The following is a 16262-nucleotide window of genomic DNA, read 5'->3' on the forward strand; positions in this document are numbered from 1 at the left end:
AAAACATTAGATTGTATATTTTATCTGAAGGGATAAACTTCACAGTAAGATTAGATGTGACTGAGACTCCTAAGTCTTTTTTTCAGGGACACTTACTTTGTTAAGTGAAGGATGTTTTACAGGTGTCTGGACAGCACTGATTGCAATTTGTGTTTAGAGGAAATGCAACTTCCATGTCTGCCTTTCACAGTTCGGATGATGTTGACTATCGTGGTTCCACTACAACTCTGTACCAGCCCAGCACCACCCCCCATCCAGCAAGCCAGGCGCACCCACCTTCTTCCCTGCCATGGCTGGGCAGCGGGCAGACCAGCACGGGAGCGAGTGTGGTATGTTACCAGCTCTTACAGGTTCTTAGGAATGGTCTGTGCCATGGGCTCCTGAAAAAGACAGTGCCATTACTTTGCATGGAAAATGAGCCTAAAGAGGAGGGGCAGAGATTCACGGGGAACAGCTTTGGTTGCGACAGTGACCCTCGACAGTTCGTCCCATTCCTGTCCTCCACTATCATTTGTGGATTGGTGAAGTCAGGACGGAATTTGTGTTGACTCTTAGCATTTCAAAGTGCCAGTAATGTTCTCGCTTTCACCATAGTGGAGTACCACCAAGGTGTCCTGGGTTGTCCTGCTGACAGGGAGACCCCTCTGTCTTATACTGAAGCCTCCAAGGTGCCTCCCAGGCCACAGCTGCCCTGGGAAGTGACTGCCCCCTCAGCCTACTCAGGCGTGCACTCAGTGTTAAATGGCTCAGACAGTCGTGCCAGGCTTTCCCTCAGCAGTAAGTTGTAGGAAAGTACAGACTGTAATTAAAGTTGTTTTCATCTCTGCTGCACAGTGGGAATCAGTTATTTTTCCTTTCTTTTAAGCTTATGAAACGGAATCTGCATAATGTTAAGAGAATGACCTCACACCCAGTCCATCAATATTGTGAGTATCTGAGCTCTGGCTGAAGGCTACGCATGTCTTCTGTCATTTGGTGGTGTTTTTTTTTAAGATGTTGGGGCTCTGACCTTGCAGTCTCCCCTCGTGTTGCAGACCTCACAGGTGCCCAAGATGGCAGCGTGCGAATGTTTGAGTGGACACGGCCTCAGCAGCTTGTCTGCTTCCGTCAGGCTGGCAATGCCAGAGTCACCAGGTTATATTTTAACTCTCAAGGCAACAAGGTTGGTTCTTGAACATTTGTGCTGAAGTTATCCAGTAATACTTGTGGCTGTTTAGGAGTAAGAGGTTAATTAAACCACTTCAGGAAAATAAAAGTTCAGTGGTGCTGGGATTGAAGTCTGTGTATGGATCCTCTTCGTACCTGTAAGCAGATGAATAACTGATTCACACTGACTAAAAATTTTTTTAAAAAACAAAAAACCAACCTGCTTCTGTCCAGCTGGGTGGTGCATGGCAGCACTGTCAGGTCCTTGGGAGGAACCGTGCTGTTTCTTACTGAACTCCACTGCAGAGGCTCAGAGGGAAACAGCGAGGCGTGGGCTGAGCAGCGGGTGAGAGCTGGCAGAATTGACAGGCCTGGGACTTTCTTGAGAATGACAGCAGCACCGGCCGAGCCACACGCAGGGGGTAACTCAGGGTGCGTCAGGGGGTCCGAAAAACTGCACTGAATGTGGACGCCTTTTGTTACAGTGTGGAGTGGCAGATGGAGAGGGCTTTCTCAGTATCTGGCAAGTTAACCAAACCGCCTCGAATCCTAAACCTTACATGGTAAGTGAGCCCCTGGTCGGCCTGCTGGCAGGGGCACGGGCTGTTCTGCAGGCTCAGCGCAACAGCCTGTTTTTGATGGACACTTGCTCTCTCTACCATGATGGTTCACCATTGTATTTTCAGAGCTTTCTCTGTGTGTCTACTTGGGATACTTTTTAATTATGTTTTCTTTTTTTGAAAACTCTGAGCTTTAATGTTCACTCTACAAAATCTGCCATTACAAGGTCTAACTCTCCAGCCCCATTACCTCCTGAATTTTGCCCACTATATAAAGACTAATTTCTGGGCAACTTCATCCACTAGTCCAGATCTTAGTTCAACACGTGATGAGGAGGACTCAGAGCAGAGAGGAAGTGATCCTGTCCTGCCTGGGACTCTGGCATCCCACAACTGGAGATGCAGAGGGTCCCGGCAGAGCACCCAACTGCTTGGCAACTACATATGTCCTTAATTGTGTGTGTAAGACATTTCTTTTAAATTAGTAGAGAGTACCATAAATCATGTCACAGAACTAGAAATGATGTTGAATCTGTTTTTTGCCTTCAGTCTTATCTAAACCTGGATTATTCTAAATAGAGAATTTTAAAGTATGATGGACAGTTTTCTGACCTCTTCCTTTGGGTTCTTACCTCCAAATTCCCATCACCACCTGAATTGCCAAGAAAAGCCCAGCAAGCCGTTTCTGCCACTGCTGTAACATCCTTTGGAGTCCTTCAAGTCCCTATGGACATGGGATTGACCGCAGGCCCGCTTCTGACCACCTGGGGTGGGATAGAAGGAGGATGGTTGTATTTAGTCAGTTAATTAGACATAGGTCCCTCACCCCACAGCCTGTGCATGGAATAGCCTTCCATATTAGATTGTTATTATTTAAAGTTTATTGATTGGATTTGAATCTAATAGGCTTATTTTGGTAAATTCATTGATGTCTTAGTCAATTTCGAGTTAGTTTTTGTTTTTTTGTTTTTCAGATATATATAACTGCATATTATTGAATATTAACCCAATAGCAAATGACAGTGAATTGTCTGTCACTGTTTGTCCTAGACTTTTTACAGATAGTTCTTTGCTTCTGCACATGGTGTGTCTCTGCCACTCCGTGCTGTACTGGATACTTAGATAACACCTCTTGCACTTGGTTTCCCGTAGAGCTGGCAGTGCCACAGTAAGGCTACAAGTGACTTTGCATTCATTACCTCTTCAAGTCTGGTTGCCACATCTGGACAGTCCAACGACAATAGGTAGGTTGGCAGAAACAAAACAGGAAATAAGAAAATGTTAGCCAAATATTTTTGCAGAAAGTATGGATATAATTTTGTGAGTTTTTTTACACCCTAGGAATGAAAATACATTCTTACATAATTCTCAGTTTTCTTTACTGAAAAAGATAAAAGCAAAAAGTATTCTTGTAGTATGACAGTAAACATGCGTAATATTTAGATGAAAGCCATGCAGTCACCTTACTTCCTTCTCACGTGTAATACTTTGTAGTTTTTTTTTTTTGCTGGAAGCACAGGCTTATAAGTTGCAGCTTTTCTGCGCCTGCGGTTCCTGCCACCTGAGGCAGAGCAGCCCGTGCATGTGGAAGGCATAGTGCAGGGTCCCTGTGGCAGACACGAAGAGGTCAGCTCTCAGGAGATCTAGACCCTGGGTTCCTGCTACTGCCCTGGTTGGGACTCACTGAATAAGTGAAAATATTTCAAGACAAGCTTTGCCCCCGGTGATTAGTTAGAACATTTTTATGTACATGTTTTTATTTATGTATTTTGTTTCTTTAAAAGAAACGTATGCCTCTGGGACACATTAATCTCACCTGGAAACAGCCTCATTCATGGTAAGTCAAGTCAAGTCTGTGGTTTTTAACACTTTATCAAAGAATGCTGTCCTGGTTTTATTTTGGCAAGTGAATCTCTGTTCACTCAAGTTGCAGTTGGAGGTTCAGGAGAGTTGGCTGCCTTGCTGAGGTCTGTGTATGAGGTCACAGTGCTCCAGTTAGCTTAGAGTTAGCTTAGGCGTGGAGAGTGGAGCAGAGTATTCGGTGAGCTCAGTAGAAACAAGATCAAGGTTTAAAATTGTTAAATAAAGAGCTGAAAATATGGAGCCTGGCATGATGGTTAACTGGCTAAATTCTCACCGTGCAAGTGCTGGGATCCCAAATGGGTACCGGTGCTTGTCCTGGCAGCTCCACTTCCCATCCAGCTCCCTGCTTGTGGCCTGGGAAAGCAGTCGAGGACAGCCCAAAGCCTTGGGAGCCTGCACTCATGTGGGAGACCCAGAGGAAGCTCCTGGCTTCTGGTTTCAGATCAGCTCAGCTCCAGCTATTGCGGACAGATGGGGAGTGAGCCAGCAGATAGGGTATCTTTCTCTGTCTTTCCTCTCCAACCAAACTTTTTTTTAAAAAAAGAACTGGAGATGTAAATATTTCCACTTAAATGTTATTCATTTTCTTAGGGACACTAATTTGTCAAGTACTGTCTTAGAGATCTCTGATAATAAATTATTTTGAACAAATATTTCTCAATTTGCTGACATACATTTTTAGAGATGCAGGGTATTTTTGGTTTTGTTGACCATAAAAATGTTCATGCCATAGTTGTACACTACCTCAGAATATTGTTTATAATTTTTTTTTTAATTTGATGGGGGGAGAAGACAGAGCTGCCATCTGCTGGTTTACTTCCTGAATGCCTCAAGGCTGGGCAGGCACTCCACTGGAGCCATCCCCACTCGTCTCCTGCTGTGCCTCAGCAGGAAGCTGCAGTCTGGGGCAGAGCCAGGACACCAGCTTCCAGTGTCTCAACCAGAGGATCACTGCTAGGTCAAAACCAGCCCTCTAAAAGAAGCTTAGGTGATGTTTTAGTTACGGGTCATGCTAAAGTGACTGGACCACCAGAGGTCTGGTTTCAGGGCTGGCACAGATGCTGCCACCTGTAATGCCAGCATCCCATTGGGGTGTGGATTCATGTCCTGGCTGCTTTGCTTTCCTTGCTGATGGTCTGGGAAAAGCAACAGAAAATGGCTTAAATGCTTGGGCCCTTGCTACCCACATAGGAGGCCTGAGAGAATCCTGCTGTGGCCATCTGGGGAGTGAACCAGTAGATGTAAGCTCACTGTGTTTGTAACATTGACTTTCAAATATATAAATCTTAAAAAATTCTGGCCTCCTCATTTTTGCCTGTATACCTCTGGGGCAGCATAAGGTTTAACTTTCTCTTTTCTGTGTGTTTCTTAGAGATTATGGATAGGTATTTTTTCTTTCATTGCTTTGCATTTTTCTTTGGTCAATATTACTAAATAATGACTTAAAATGAGGGAACTTGAAATTAAATTTTTTTCCACAAAAATAACTTTTGCATAAATTGCACGTTTCTTCATATTATGCCTTTCAATTATTTTTTCTTAATTGCTTATGGAAATTCAGAGAGCTCACATCTGCTGGTCCCCTGCCTATATGTCTGCCAGATCTGGAAGTGGGGAACTCAGTCTATATCTTCCATGTGGGTAGAAGGAACCCAGTTATCCAAGCCCTCACCCAGGGTCTGCACTTGCTGGAAGCTGGAGTTGGGCATTCTGGGTACTGCAACGTGGTATGCAGGCCTCCCGGCCTTCCTCTTAGCCAAAGCTGGCTGCATGGCCATCCCCATCTGGAACATTCTGAAGGCCACTCCTATGCATGGATTAAGATTTTCAGTACCACAATAAACTTACCTGTTAAGTGCAGTTTCCATGAACTTTTTGAAGTATCCCAGAAACATACCTTTGAGTGAAAATGCCTCAGTCACGTCCACGTCACGTAGAGTGGGGTTCCGCAGCGTCAGCGTTGCAGGGCTGAGGTGGGAGACGGCTGCCGGCGTTTCCCTCTGCAGGCTTCACATGTCACGATCATGGAGCCACCGTGCTGCAGTACGCGCCTAAGCAGCAGCTGCTCATCTCCGGAGGCAGGAAAGGCTGCGTGTGCATCTTTGACATCCGGCAGAGGCAGCTCCTGCACAGCTTCCAGGCCCATGACTCGGCCATCAAGGCTCTGGCTCTGGATCCCTGCGAGGAGTTCTTCACAACAGGTTCAGCAGAGGGCAACATCAAGGTGAGTGGGATGGAAAGAGAGAAGCCCAGCACAAGGCACCGTACCCATTCTAGAACAACATGATGGGAAAAGCAGGCCTTCCCACTCTCTGCACTCTCTAGTCACTGGAAAGCTGTAGAGACCTCTGGTCTGAGTGGAGGGTATGAGCTTAACCAACGCCTGGTCATTTTTCTGGCAATGTTAGCTTGGCTCCTCAGAACCATCTACCCGCACCATCAGGGCTTGTCCTTGGGTGGTTGAGTGAGGCTTCCAAGCAGGGAGGGTTCCTGGGCCTGGTGTAGGATTAGAAACAGGAAACTCTTTACCTTAGTGCTTGTTTGCCTCAGCGCCAGGCTAAGTGCAGGTGAAGGCCTGGTGACAGAAGCCACGGGGCAGGCTGCTGAGGGCTGCCCTGTTGCCGCAGCGGAGCAGCTCTGTGCTGAGGTGGCGGCTGGGAAACGCCGCTGCGGCAGGAACTGGCCGTGTTGTCACTTTGGATGTCTGTCTTTTTACTTTTAACCCCAGGTCTGGAGACTGACAGGCCACGGCTTGATTCACTCATTTAAGAACGAGCACGCCAAGCAGTCCATATTCAGAAACATCGGGGCGGGCGTCATGCAGATGGACATCGTCCAGGGCGGCCGCATCTTCTCCTGCGGCGCCGACGGCACGCTCAAGACCAGGGTTTTGCCCAGCGCTTTTAACATCCCTCACAGAATTCTTGACATCCTATAGACAGAGATGGGGGCTTTATTTTTGTATCTGTTTCCACTGAAAAACTAAGCCACGCTGCACTTACTAGGCATTCCTGCTTTCCAAGCAGTTAGCACATGGGACATGAGACAGAATTCTCTGTAGGACTCGAGTCTGATCCCAGCTGGGGTTGCCCTGAGGCCTGTGTAAACGGGGCCTGGGAAGAATGTGCATGTACCTTGTTCCAATGCTGTCACACTTAAAACCAGGTCACACCTTGTGTTGTGTGAAGGGTAGTTATCTGCAGCTCTAGTAAACCCGATTTAGAAGCGTGAAGTCAGCGAGTGAGTTTGGAGAGCCAGAGGCCCTCCACACCAGACCAGCGAGAAGCCGCTGGCTCAGGTTTCCTGTCCTGCTCCTGCCGTCACTGAGCATGCCCGTGGCCTTGTCCCCCGTGCAGGCTCCTCGCAGGCGCCCTGGCCGCAGCCCACCGCCCCAGGAACCACTTCCCCGGCTGGGGCGTGGTGGGCGGCGACTGCTCTCTGCCCCAGGTCGGCATTTTCATTCTTTCCTGCTGAGTATATTTCCTGTTAGTGTTTCTACTGAGCTAGTACTGTAACCTGCAAATGAGTGCAAACTTAAATGCAATGTTTTCTTCACTTTTTTTGGACTGCTGGTTTTTTCTATTTAAATATTTGCCTTCATCTTAGGAATGTAACATGTGAACATTACATTTGTAGCTAACTGAAACATACCTTCTTTTTCTGGTTTAGTACCTTTTTTTCACACATCCAAGAATAAACATCCACCTTTAAACAGGCTATGTTGAAACTACACCCATAGAACATATCTTATCAATTAAAAAGAATGTTAGGCTTCTTGTGGCCAGTTAATAGTTGATGAAATTGGTGATATTATTTATTGCCACAGCCTATTGTATAAGCTATGCAGAGTTAAATATTATTTGCTTGTAAAATATTAGCCAATGTTGTCATATTTTGATGCATATCCTTGGTTATGACCAAAAATGTTGTTGAGATATTGAAACTGATGTCTCTGTGTTACATGTTTACCAGCAAATCGTCTCATCATGTTAATGAGAATGTTTACTGCCTGGCCGGTAACTAGTACAATATAAGGGCATAAAAGCACCTTTCTCTGAAGGCAATGTGATGTTCAGGCTGTGAAATACATATGTAAGAGAAAAATAAATGTTATTTGTTAAGAGTTTTTGCTTGGTTTGGGCTGTTTAACTATACTGGTCTGGCATTGTTTCAGATGCTATTCAACTGCTGTAATAACGTTTCATTTGACAAAATATTGAACTGTATGCTATTTCCCATTACTCCAGAGAGACACCCAAGGCAGCCCAGCCTTCTGAAGAGGTTTACTTGACTCACAGTTCTGGAGGCTCTGTCTGAGATGGGCCCCAGGCTCTGGTCATGGCCTTTGCGTGGGTGGAGTCGCAAGGTGGCAGCGGTGTCATATGGAGAGGGAAGATGTCTGTTTTCAGGGCTGCTTTCAAAGTGTTCTGGGAAATGGAACTAAGTGTTAGTGCAAAAATAATTTGGAATCTGTGCATACAAGGGATCGTCAAGCAGACTATAAGAAAATATATAATTTGAAAAGCTATGCATGAATTTTGAAATCTTTGTATAGTAAAACAACATTTGGTCCCATTTTTCATGAATTTCTGAAGTACTCAGGTATGTCCACATGGTCTCTTAAGCCACCAGGGTTTACTTGAGGGGCTGTACCCCAACAACAGCCTAGACAGATCATTGCCAGAAGACCCACCTCTGAACACAACTGAATGAAGTTTTCCTTTTCTTTGTGCCAATTAATGAAGGACTTTGGGGACTAAATTGCAAGTTTGGGGTCAAAGCCTAGTCAAACCAAAGTAAATTGAGGATTTTTAAGCTCTTTGCGCATTACTCTTTCAAAAATATTTACTGACAGGCAGTTGGTGCCATGGTTAAGATGCCACAGGGGACAGCCACGTCTCAGAGTGCCTGGGTTCAAGTCCTGGCTCCACGTCGGAATCTGCCTCCCTGGCAGTATGAACACTTGGGGACGGGGGAGCAGGCGAACAGAGGCCAGTCCGCCTGCTGGGGACATCTGGGGAGTGAGCCCATGACTAGGATGTCTCTATCCCTTTGTCTTTCAAATGCCTAGACATGCTTAGCAGGTGTTCAGTAAGTACCTGATATACATGCTAAATGCCACTCGAGGAAAGGGTGAGTCGGAGATGGGTAGGGGCCCCCCTGCCCTTCCGCAGACACACCTGACACATCAGTGCTGACATGAGGGCAGGAATTGCACTGGGAATGACGCTTCTGAGTAGTGGAGAGGCAGAGAGAAGGAAGAGCCGTTTGAATGCACACACATCTCACACATGGCAAAGTACACCAGACCATCCCACACACGTGGCATTCTCTCCATCACCATGTGAAGGTGCTTCAAGAAGCTCATGGAAAATGGAACTCAGTCTAGAGGGGGCAGCGCAAGGTGGTGGCTAATAAAACACTGCTGTGAGCATCTCCCCTGGGAAAATTACTCAGGCACCCTTTGTCCCTTCCGCAGAGGCCGAGGCCAGATGAGACCATGACGCCTGATAGTAGTACAGTAAGACCACCGCTGAAGAAGGCAGTAAGGGAAGTGTTACATCACCCCTCCTCCAGCTCCATGTAGCACAACGTGCCCCCCTCCACTTGGGGGCGGTAGCGGCGGGTACAGCTGGAATTAAGACCTTAGACTTGGAAGTCAGTAGCAGGTCTACCATGGCTAAACTGAGTGGGTAAAAGATAGGACCAGGCTGGACTGGACCGGACCGGGCTGTATAGCCATGGCCTTCAGTCTACTACCTGGCCACTGTCAGTGAGGGAGAGCTGCTCTGGCCGGGGTGGGGAGGAGCAGCCATGCTCCAGCTGCCATCAAAATACAGTGGAAGAAGACATCAGGAGAATACACCACAGTGCCCTCAATAGAACTAAGGCCAAAACAGCCTCCCAAGCTGACAACCAAGGTACTTCTGGAAAAAAACCTTTTACCCCAATAGCCATGCTTTAAAAGTGACAGGAACGGGCCCGACGGCGTGGTCTAGCGGCTAAAGTCCTTGCCTTGAAAGCCCCGGGATCCCATATGGGCGCCGGTTCTAATCCCGGCAGCTCCACCTCCCATCCAGCTCCCTGCTTGTGGCCTGGGAAAGCAGTCGAGGACGGCCCAATGCATTGGGACACTGCACCTGCGTGGGAGACCCGGAAGAGGTTCCTGGTTCCCGGCATCGGATCAGCGTGCACCGGCCATTGCGGCTCACTTGGGGAGTGAATCATCGGACGGAAGGTCTTCCTCTCTGTCTCTCCTCCTCTCTGTATATCTGACTGTAATAAAATAAATAAATCTAAAAAAAAAAGTGACAGGAACAACTGATCTACCATATTTGCAAATACCACTGTAGACACAGGCAACAGGAAAAACAAGGCCCCATCATGCCCTCAGAGGAACAAAATAGCATTTTAGGAACAAACTCCAGAGCAAGGGAGATTGACAGAATGCCTGCAAAGAAACCAAAAGAATCATAGTATTCTCTGATCTCTCAGGTGCTTAAGACAGTTTAAGAAAATTCATGTCAGAGAGAGGACATGCCCCAAAAAGAAAACATAATAGAGAACTCAGCAAGTTAAACAGCTGAAATGCCCAACAACCTACTAGAAGTGGAAGAATATACAATCTTCATATATAAACAAATATTCCAGTCAGGCCTAATGAAGAAGAAAGCCTTTGAGATCTGTTTTCACCATGGTCTCTGTGAAGAGGAAAAGAGGAATAGGGTGTGGAAAACCTACTCAAAGTTACAATAGCTTACAGATTCCTCCATCTTGGGAACACCGGACATGGAGCTGCAGGGGCTCACAGGACCCGACACTCATGGTCATGTAAGATCCTCACCTGCCACATCACAGTGAAACTCTCAAAGTGTGACACAATGCGTGAGGTGAACACCCAGCCACATGCAGGCCAATGCCGGCTTAGGACATTCTTTTTAAGCAGAAACATCACAGAGCAGAACACTGGGTGACATGTTCCAAGTCCTAAAAGAAAAAAACTTCCAACCAAAAATGCCAAAGCCAGCAAATCTGTCTCCTTCAAAGGAAAGGGATATAAGAACTTTTGAAGTAAAAATGGAATTTGTCACCAGATTAGCCTTACAAAGATGCTGAAGTATATATTACAGCAGAAGCAAAATAAATCATTACCACATGAAAACAAAAAGAAAACTTGCTGAAAAAGCAAGTAAAAAAAACAAACTAAAGAATCACATGTTCTTAAACAGGAACCACTAAACCACAAAATGATGGCAAAATAAAAGTGAAAGATATTTGAATAAACAGTGTAAATGTTTTAAAATAGCATAATTAAGTCACTAATTATCAATAAGGATCATGAATATAAATGGAGTGATTTTCTCAATTATGATATAGATGGGCCTGGTGCAGTGGCTCAACTGGCTAATCCTCCCCCTTCAAGTGCCAGCATACCATATGGGCACTTGTTCATGTCCTGGCTGTTCCACTTCCCATCCAGCTCCCTGCTGAGAAAGCAGTGGAAGATGACCCAAAGCCTTGGGACCCACACCTACATGGGAGACCTGGAAGAGGCTCCAGGCTCCTGGTTTCAGATTGGTTCAGCTCTGGCCATTGTGGTCACTTGTGGAGCGAACCAGCAGATGGAAGATCTTTCTTTGTCTCTCCTCTTCGTAAATCTTCCTTTTCCATAAAAATAAATGTCTTTAAAGAAAAAGAAAAGATACAGGATGGTGGCCAGTGGGGAAGAGCCATTTGTGGCACCAGAATCCCATGATGGATACTGGTCTGAATCCCAGTTACTCTGCTTTTGCCTGGTCCAGTGTCCAGTCGATGTTGTTGATAGGCAGGAAATTACGGCTTTGAGAAGTCCATGGGCCCCGCACCCATGTGGTAGACCTAAATAGAGTTCCTGACTCCCACCTGGCCCAGACCTGGTTATTGCAGCTATTCAGGGAACAAACCAGCAGACGGAAGAGCTGTCTCCCCCTTTTTCTATGACATTGTGTTTAAATCAGTAAGTAAATCTTCATAAAAACTAATTCATAAAGATTCAGATTCACTTGAGGGCCAATAAGATGCTGCCCACTGGAACCTCATGTTCCATTAAAGACACACCAACTAAAAGGATGGGAAAGGTGCTCCATGCAAACAGAAATACAAGATAGTAGGGGTAGCTGTATTTACATCAGACAAAATGGATTTTAAGACAATGTAAAAACAAAGAACGTCATTTAGTGATCAAGGGATCAGTTCAAAATGAGACATACTCATTGCAAAAGGATCTGTACCAACGCCACAGCACCCCATCTTCTGAACCAATATTAGATCTAACGGGAAATGTCGGCTGTGGCACGTGGTAGGGGGATGGCAACAGCCCGCTTTCATCAGCAGAACAGATCAGACATTCCAAGAAACAATCCACCAGCATCAGAAATAGACCACACGTAGACCGAATGAACCTGATGGGCAGGTACACAACAGTTCTTTCCGCCAACAGCTACTACATAGAAATGTTTTTTTTTTGTTTGTTTGTTTTTTAGCACATGGGACACTCTTTAAAATCAGTCATGGACATAAAACAAGTCTTAAAACAATCAAAATTATATCACATATCTTTTCTGGCCACAATGAAATAAGACTAGAAATCAACAAAAGAAACTTTAGGGGTGCACACATACATGAACATGGATCAATGAAGAAACTGGAAGGAGGATTTAAAAACTCCCTGAAAGGAGCAAAATGGAAACACAAAGTACCAAAATTCACAAGAAGGTGTCCGAGCGGCGCGGCGTTGAGAGGGAGGTGTGTAGCAACAGGCACCCACAGCGAAAGGAAATGCTAAACCATCTAATGTTTGCTTTCCAGATTGCAAAAGGTCTGGAAAGAGCAAGCCAAACCCAAAGTTACTAGGCAAAGAAACAAACATCAGAACAGGATTAAATAATCCTCTCAAAATATAAAATGTCAATGAAAGGTAGAATTGTTTTTTGGGGGAAACATAAAATGAAACTTTTAGCTACAGTAACCAAGCAAGAAAAGAAGGCTCATGTAAATCAGAGACTAAAAATGAGCTATTACAAGTGATTCTGCAGGATCTGGGGTCTGAGAGTGGAGCGCATGGGTCAGAACTGGCCTCCTCTGTTGCTAAAGATGGAGCAGTGGATGGCATGCCCGGATGCACATGGGGGATATGGCAGTCCATTGGGGCCTGTAGAGGACATCTGGTGTCATAGCAGAGATGGAGAGCAGAACAAATTGGACAACTCTCCCAACCAAGCATTGACAGCAAGTATGGTAAATGGAGACTCTAAGGTGGACTATGTCAGCCAATGGACCTTGGAAGGATTTCTTCATCCTTGGAGCAACATCAGTAGCATGTCAACACTATCAAAACCACTTGAGCAGTAACCCCAGAGCATGCTCCCCATCAAGGACCCTGAGATGACACTGAATGGCTCTCCTCCATCCCCAGGTACTGATGCAGTTAGGATGCTGGCTGTGGCTTCTCTTCTCTCTCCTTTTACCCCAGACACACGAAGAAAAACAAAATTGGAAACAATGGTCTCATCTACTTTCCCCCATTCCTGACCCTTCCCACCCTGATCAGTGGTCCACATAGGCATGCACCCTTCTCAACTATTTTTTTTTAAATAAAATTTAAAAAAAAAGAAAGGTGATGCTGGAGAAACACCAAGATAATTAGAAATAACTACAAACAACTACAGACCCACAAATTGGAAAACTAAAAGAAATTAAAATTTCTGGATACTTGGAACTTACCCAAATTGACTCACGAAGACACAGAAAACCTGAGCAAACCAACAAGACCAATGATATTAAATCAGTAATCAAAAAGTCTGACAAAAAAATAAACCCGAGACAAAACTACTTAACTGCTAAATGAAGAACACTGATTCTTCTCCAACTATCCCTCTCACCCAAACCAACGAGTTGAAGGGGGAACCCCCTGAACTGATTCCACATGGCAATCCTCGTCCACATCCCAGTGCTGCACATGGACTCAGGAACAGCAGGAGCAAACTTAGCGATCCATCTCCCCGATACCAGAGATGCAAAAGTGCTCAACCAAATACTTATAAACTGAACCCAAAAGCACACCAAAAAATCATCCATCATGGTCATATGGAATTGATCTCAGGGAGGTTCACCATAAGCAAACCTGGGTGGACATTTGCCCTCATTGTCCAGGAGCCCACTGGGATGCCCCTGTCCCACACTGCAATTCCTGGATCTGACCAACTTCAGATCCCGACTCTGGATCCATGCTCCTACAGCCCCAGGAACCAGCGGTTGAGTTTCTGCCATCTACGTGGGGACCTGGACTTGGTTCCTGCTTCCAGGATGTGCTCTCTGGCCAGGGCTGAGAATGTTTCCAGCATTTTTGTTCATGGGCTGGAAGCACTCCTTTTTCTTTGTCTCTCAGATACATAGTGTTATTTAAAATCACCAGCACATAAAAAGGAACCATGCCAGAAAAAGACTTTAAGTGGTTGCTCTAGCATTTTTGGTATCCATTTACGACCAACTGAAGTCCATGTTTAAGTGACACTATAGTGCCCTTCGAGGAGTCAACTGTCTTGTCACTCCACATCTCCAACTTTTCCCTTCCATCCCCTTGAGTGCCTTTCATCTCACTCATATTCCCAAAACATTTTTGCTGCTATTTGTTTGAATGGTTACCTACTAGTTATAAATAAGAATATATTTTTAGTTTATTTTCCTGGTACTTTTAATGTAAATCAGTTTTTGCCCCTCTCTCTCTCTCATACACACACACACACGTGTGTCTCTCTATAAATCTTTCTCTGTAATTCTACAGGCAGATTCAGATTCAGGTGAGAGATTCCATATTTTTGTGTTTGAGTCTTTTGGAGGGTGATTTCACTTGCCATAAAATTGTGTTTTTTTTTTCTTTCAACCCTTTAAATATTTCACTTCATTCTCTATGCACTTATATGGTGTCTGAAGAGAAATTTTTATTCTTATCCATAAGTAAAGTGTTTTCTAAAAATATTTGAAAGGCAGAGTGAACTAATTATTTGGAAGTTAAGCAAGAATGAGGGAGTTCATTGGGGCCATCATGGTGGTGCTGCTGGCTCATCCTCCATCCTGTGGTGTCAGCATGCCACATGGATACTGGTTTGTGTCCTGGATGCTCCACTTCCTATCCAGCTCCCTGCTTATGATCTGAGAAAGCAGAGTTTAGTAGTTCAAGTCCTTGGAACCCTAAAACCCACATGGTTTTAGGAATCCAAAGTGCTAAGCTTTGGATCAGCTCAGCTCTGGCCATTGTAGCCACTTGGGGAGTGAACTGGCAGATGGAAGATCTCTGTCTCTCCTTTCCTCTGTAAATCTGCCTTTCCAATAAAAAATAATCTGTAGAAAAAAACATATTTTATATAATATATAAATATATAATATATATACATATTTTTTTAATCAGCTGGTTCACTTCCCAAATGCCTGCAAGAGCTAAGACTGGGTCAGGAATTTCGTCCAGGGCTATCATGTGGGTCACAGTGGTCCAGTTACCTGGGCCATCTTCCACAGCTTTCCCAGGTGCATTGCTAGGGAGCTGGGTAGGAAGCAGAGCAGCTGGGACCAGAACCAGCACTCCTACATGGGACGCCAGAGTCCCAGGTGGCAGATCAATTCTCTGCCCCGATGTAGACGTTGTCAGGCCTCAGATCATCCCTCAGCCTGCAGTTCCCATCTTCACCTTGACACTGACAAAGTAACTTCCTGGGGCTGGTGTGGTGGTGTGGCAGGTGAAGTCACCTCCAATGTCACTGACATTCAGAAGGGCACCGATTCAAGTCCCGGCTACTCCACTTCTGATCATCTGCCTGCTGTGCACGGGGAAAGCAGGGGGAGATGGCCGAGTGCGTGGCCCTGCACCCAGGTGGGAGGCCTGGGAGAAGCCCCTGGCTTCAGCCTGGCGCAGCCCTGGCCATGGCGGCCATCTGGGGAGAGAAGCAGCAGATGGAAGCTCTCTCTCTGCAGCTCTGCCTTTCAAACAAATTTTTAAAAAACAAAGTAGAAACAAATTATCTTCTTGCTAATTGTTAACTTGCTAAACAAAGGGAACTGCACAAGGGAAGAAGAATGGCCACGCAAGACTCAGAATCACAGAGTGACTTTTCTGTGATTCTCACGCAGGGCTGGGCTTGATTCTGAGAAGCACAGTAGAAACGACGGGTCCTGACCAAATAAAGCCACACCCAGCTTCCCCACAGGCGCCCAGCAGAGCACAGCTCAGTTCCCCCGTCACAAAAGCACACAGAAATCTCTCAGCACCAGCCATGCGAGACGGGCTGGGCAATCGCATGCCAGCCGAAGACCTGCCTGCAAACCCATTACACACTGCTCCAGCTCCGATTTCGATCCGTAAGATTCACCTCAGGTTCTGGGAACTGCTAATTGCCCAAACCCTTGCTATGCGTCAATCAAATGCCTACTCTATCTCACCATCCTAGTATGGGGGTTTGCCTGCTGTCTGGGGGGCAATCCACCAGGTTTTGGGGGACTTTCTATAACTGTGGGAACCAAGCCTCTACATGCACCCTCAATACCCAGGCACCAACACAGCCTGGTCTCCCAGCTTCAGCATGATGCTCCCTTATCCCGTTTTCATGATTGTGATCAACCTCTTACAAAAACTCCTTCATGGAATTCACTGAGTGGTGTCAC

General features: G+C 45.7%; 1 protein-coding gene and 1 long non-coding RNA gene across 6 annotated transcripts in view; one reads left to right on the forward strand and one right to left on the reverse strand.

Annotated features, from left to right (window-relative positions):
* The window catches only part of DMXL2 (Dmx like 2), a 158135-nt gene extending 148036 nt beyond the window's left edge, over nucleotides 1-10099 (forward strand). For 4 of the 5 annotated variants that reach the window (XM_058665852.1, XM_058665851.1, XM_058665853.1 and 1 more), the window contains 8 exons: nucleotides 191-329; nucleotides 866-926; nucleotides 1035-1162; nucleotides 1632-1709; nucleotides 2859-2950; nucleotides 3491-3543; nucleotides 5576-5793; nucleotides 6298-6655. In XM_058665852.1, the coding sequence (XP_058521835.1) occupies nucleotides 191-329; nucleotides 866-926; nucleotides 1035-1162; nucleotides 1632-1709; nucleotides 2859-2950; nucleotides 3491-3543; nucleotides 5576-5793; nucleotides 6298-6507 (979 nt within the window). In that variant the 3' untranslated portion in view covers nucleotides 6508-6655. Of the gene's footprint in view, nucleotides 1-190; nucleotides 330-865; nucleotides 927-1034; nucleotides 1163-1631; nucleotides 1710-2858; nucleotides 2951-3490; nucleotides 3544-5575; nucleotides 5794-6297; nucleotides 6656-10064 lie in introns of those variants that run through there. The other variant, XM_058665854.1, reaches the window with a different exon arrangement.
* LOC131480535 (uncharacterized) lies at nucleotides 276-2446 on the reverse strand. The gene is made up of 3 exons (XR_009245601.1): nucleotides 2339-2446; nucleotides 1010-1209; nucleotides 276-380 (listed from the first exon to the last, which is right to left on the reverse strand). It is a non-coding gene; the product is annotated as an uncharacterized LOC131480535 (long non-coding RNA).
* Nucleotides 10100-16262: the final 6163 nt, after the last annotated feature.

This window comes from Ochotona princeps, chromosome 6, assembly GCF_030435755.1.
Source record: "Ochotona princeps isolate mOchPri1 chromosome 6, mOchPri1.hap1, whole genome shotgun sequence".
NCBI classification, from domain to species: Eukaryota; Metazoa; Chordata; class Mammalia; order Lagomorpha; family Ochotonidae; genus Ochotona; species Ochotona princeps.